The 4,638-nt window shown below is 44.5% G+C and overlaps 1 protein-coding gene across 1 annotated transcript; it reads right to left on the bottom strand.

Moving 5' to 3' along the window:
* Positions 1-363: 363 nt before the first annotated feature.
* Positions 364-4,015, bottom strand: LOC127791457 (LRR receptor-like serine/threonine-protein kinase RGI3). The gene is made up of 2 exons (XM_052321348.1): positions 1,052-4,015; positions 364-970 (listed from the first exon to the last, which is right to left on the bottom strand). The coding sequence occupies exons 1-2, from the start codon at positions 3,861-3,863 to the stop codon at positions 522-524; spliced, it is 3,261 nt and encodes a 1,086-aa protein (XP_052177308.1). The 5' UTR covers positions 3,864-4,015; the 3' UTR covers positions 364-521.
* Positions 4,016-4,638: the final 623 nt, after the last annotated feature.

Below are 4,638 nucleotides of genomic sequence, written 5' to 3'. Positions count from 1 at the left end.
TGCCAAATTTGAGCATATAATATTTCATAAATGATGTTTTATTTACATAAATAAAAAAAATTATTTTTGAATTTTGAAAATTACTTTAACTGTTCAATTTATTTTTGCGTCGTTTCATTTTTAAACTTTTAGTAAGAATCTAATAGTTGGACCATCTATATAGTGACCAAAACATAGTTTAGAAGATAAATTATTTTTAGAGAATTTATTTTCTAATTTTTATGTAAGTTAAATTAGTAATGGGTATCTGCTTAGTAATCATTGTTAGATGAAAATGAAAAAATATATATATATATATATATATATTAAAGTAAGTAAACTACCTCATAAAGGAGGAGAAAACACTTAAAACTGTTTCAACTCTTAATTCTCTCAATACTTGCTCTTAATTCTCTTCTTTTCCATAATCTGTTTCAACTCTTACACTTAAATTTCTTCCCTCAACACTAGTTTCCCAATTCAATCTACAACAGAACTAGGCGGAGCAGAGGCTTATATTATAAACTCATCCAGCCTTATTTTCATTGGATTGAATCCTCAGAGAAGGCCAAGGAACAGCTAGAAGAAGACCCTTGCAACCCCGCATTTCGAGCCGGGATTGCCATGCCACCCTTGAGGAGTAAATCAGGCTCAGGCCTTGTCGCCTCAACATGTCGAATCTCCTTCAGCATTGCAGCCACATCCTTCATCGCTGGACGATCATGAGGCTGCACGCTGGTGCAGAGACACGAAACAGCCAGCGTTTGCAGCATTTCGTGCATCTGAGGATCCGGCCTTCCTATGAGCTTTGGGTCAAGAATGTCAATGGGATTGCCTTTGGCACGCAGATGATCACGCACCCACAGAACTAAGTTCGCGCCCCCTGGCAGAGTCGGGTCCAGGGGATGCCTCCCTGTCAAGACCTCTAGCAGGACCACGCCAAAGCTGTACACATCGCTCTTCTCAGTGATCCTTGGCATCAAACCATGTTCTGCAATGCCATGAAAAACACATTTGGGTTAAAAACTTATGTTACCATATGGAGAGTAATTGAACACTAGGTCAAATTTACCTGGAGCCATGTAGCCATAGGAACCGGCAAGGAGTGGCCTCTCAGCGTGTCTTGAGCAATCAACATTGTCAGCATTGACAATCCTGGCCAGCCCAAAGTCGGCTAGATATGGTTCGAAATGAGGGCCTAATAGAACATTCATGGCCTTGACATCTCCATGAATCATAGGAGGCAAGCAATCGTGGTGCAAGTACGCAAGGGCATGTGCAACGCCTAAAACAGCATCATATCGCAACTCCCATTCTGCTCCTCCCTTGCCGGCACCATGAAGGAGTGAGCTCAAGCTTCCATTAGGGAGGTAATCGTAGAACAGCAGTTTCATGGCCCGGTTTGATCCCCAGCCAAGCAGGCGCACGATGTTCCTGTGCCTGATTGATCCTAGTGTTCGAATCTCTGATTCGAATGCTCCAGACTCCTCTGAGGACCACATCTTCTTCACCGCCAGTGGTTCCCCTCTTCCAATTGTCACCCTATACACCACGCCAGAGCTTCCAGTGCCAATCACATTTGCAGATGTTAGGCTCTGCAGTATTTCATCAATGGAGAATTCCATCTTCTGATAAAGCGTTACTTCCCAACTGTCAACGCTTGTGGATCCATCGCTGGCCACACGCACACGAACCAAGACATAGATTGCTAACAGCACTAGCACCGCGCTGACACCGACGAGAATTGTCATTGCCAGCTTCATCGTGGATTTGGCGTGGCCTAGAGCTCCCATTTTGTCGGCAGGAGTAACAACCCCACTGGGGATGAACAGAGCTTGGTTTCCAGCCAGGTTACTCATCGGGAGGTTATGGAAGAATGGTGTGTCAGGCAATTCACCGGAGAAGTCATTGAATGAGACATTCAAGGATACAAGGTTTTGAAGGCTTGTGAGGACGTTCAGGTTTCCGGCAAGCTTATTGTGCGAGAGATCAAGTATTCCCAGTTTGGTTAGACCCGAGATTTCGAATGGGATCTCCCCTGCCAACTGGTTCCAGCTCAGATTGAGAGAGATCTCGAGTGCTGGGATTTTGCCCAATTCTTTTGGAATTTCACCGGAGAAGCCATTGTTTCCGAGATCCAACAGTTGAAGCTTACTGCAGTCCGAGATTTCCGCCGGAATCCCCCCGGAAAGCTGATTCTTCCCAAGATTGAGTTTAGTTAGTTGAATTAACGAACCAAAAACACTGAGTGGCAGGGGACCGGTAAGCAAATTATCCGAAAAATCGACCAACTGTAAGCTCTGAGGCAGAGTGTAAGGCAGAGAACCAGAGAACCCATTTGAATGGAGATCAAGAAATTCAAGATTTCTGCATCCTGAAATCGAAAGCGGAATCTCTCCCACAAATTTGTTGAAGCTCATGTCGAGAAAATTCAAATTTGTCAAATTTCCGATCTCCAATGGAACAGTGCCGGAAAGCCGGTTTTGGTTCACCCGGAACCGATACAAGCTCGAGCAGTTTCCAATCTCCGGCGGTATAATGCCGGAAAAATCATTGTCAAGTAGCAGCAGCTTGGTGAGGTTTCTTAATGCAAAGATTTGCTTTGGGATTGGACCCAACAGATTGTTGAAAGAAAGGTCTAGAAATTCCAGATTCCGGCATTCCGATATGGATTCCGGAATTTTTCCTGTGAGATTATTCTGCCAGGCGAAGAACAGATTCAGGGTCTTCAAGTTGCCGATTGAATCGGGAATTTCGCCGGAAAGATGATTGTTGTCGAGTTCCAGGTAATTCAAAGCGGTGCAGTTGCAGAGTTCACGAGGGATCGAACCTGATAACTGGTTATCGCTCAGCAGAAGCTCTCGAAGCCCCGAAAGCTTTCCGAAGCTCGCCGGAATGCTGCCGGCTAAGAGATTCTCCGACAGGTCCAAGACGGCGAGTTCTCTGCAGTCTCCGAGCTGGTTCGGAATTGTGCCGACCATGGCGTTCTGCCATAGCAACAGGCTCCGAAGATTTCCCAGCTCCCGAATTCGGCCGGGAATTTCACCTGAGACTGAATTTTGATGCAAGTAGAGGTTCTTCAGCTCGCTGCAATTGCCAATCTCTTCCGGGATAGGACCCGACAACTGGGACCTATAAATGGCAATGGTTTGTATTTTCTTCAGTTTCCCAATCGATGGCGGAAGGCTACCGGAAATGGCGGTCTCGACGAGGCCTAAAAAGGCCAAGTTGGAGCAGTTTCCGATCTCCCATGGCAGCTCGCCCCGAATATTCCGATTTCCTCCGGCCCGGAAAACCTCCAGATTGCTCAATTTCCCGATGCTCTTCGGGATTTCGCCGCTCAGCCGATTGTCGTAGAGCGTAAAATGCACCAAACTCGAGAGGTTTCCAATGGCGGACGGGATTTCGCCTTCCAGAAAATTGCCGTCAAGTAACAAACTCCGCAACTTTCTCAGCCTGCAAATCTCCGGCGGGATTTCTCCGGAGATAGAATTATCAGCAATGTCAATGACGGTAAGTTCCAGGTAGTCTCCGAATTGTTTGGGGATGGTTCCGGTGAGATTGGCCGACGAGAGGATGAGAGAAGCCAGTGAGCTGAGCGGCTGGAGATTTGACGGCAATCGGCCCTGGACATCGACTGAAACGAGGCTTATCTTCACCACATCGCCATTGGAGTTGCAGTGGATTCCAAACCAGTTGCATGGACTTTGGTCGGAGGGATTCCAGGACGCGAGAACGTCGGTGGAGCTCTTGAGGCTGGCTTTCCATGCTAAGAGAGTTTGGCCCTGTGCATCAATGGCGGAACAAGAAGAAGAGAAGAGAATGAGAGAAAGGAAGAAGAAGAAGAAGAAGGGATTGTTGCTTAAGGAAGAAGAAGGCGGCATTGGGAAGAGTGGATGCGTTGCTTTGGGATTTGCAGAGCCATGTTTTGTTTATAGAAGAGAACGGGAGAGAGACGAGACGAGAGACGAAGATCTGGATCGAATCCAATTGCACCGCAGCTTATTCTATTTATTATTTCTTTATTTTATTGACATTTGGTGCTCCGTTGTTGTTAATTCAGAGATGGCGATGCACATCCGCTTCATCTGCTGCACAGTTTTGCTTTCTGTCTTTCATTCATTTGGTTGGTTCGGTTGGTTGTTTCTGTCGGCTCCATATTCTTTTTCCAAGTAAAGAGGGTTAAGTCCCATACCAATACCAATAGAAGAGATTCTTGCCCGAAAGTATATAGAATCATGTTAGGTGTACTTATATTTTGTACATCTTAAATTATATAAGGGGATATTATGACCAAAATACCTTACGCCTCAAGTGTCTCTATGCATTTCATAAGGAATTTTTTTATCATAATACTCCCTTATGTAGCACAAGATATATAAAATGAGTGTACTAATAACATTTTTCAAGTATATATGATTGGAGTTCTTAGGAGACGTCGATTGATCGAGTAAATGATATATCGGTGCCACTTTGATAGGTCATGAGTTTTATCCTCATTTTATGCAGTGAGACAAAGACTCATACTTATAATTTATTTTTTCTAACATAATCGACAACACGAATATTAAAATTCACATAAAAGTGAGCATAAATATCAAAAATCGCATTAAAGTGATTATCCCAAATATATATAATAGGAGGAGGGGGGATGATTAG

Source organism: Diospyros lotus, chromosome 15 (assembly GCF_014633365.1).
Source record: "Diospyros lotus cultivar Yz01 chromosome 15, ASM1463336v1, whole genome shotgun sequence".
NCBI lineage: Eukaryota > Viridiplantae > Streptophyta > Magnoliopsida > Ericales > Ebenaceae > Diospyros > Diospyros lotus.
This window is presented reverse-complemented; position numbering and strand designations above follow the sequence as displayed.

Excerpts from the sequence above, each read along its gene's own strand:
- LOC127791457 (XM_052321348.1), bottom strand. The coding sequence starts at position 3,863 with ATGCCGCCTTCTTCTTCCTTAAGCAACAATCCCTTCTTCTTCTTCTTC. Across the intron at positions 971-1,051 it reads CTATGGCTACATGGCTCCAG|AACATGGTTTGATGCCAAGG; the intron begins GTAAATTTGACC and ends ATGGCATTGCAG.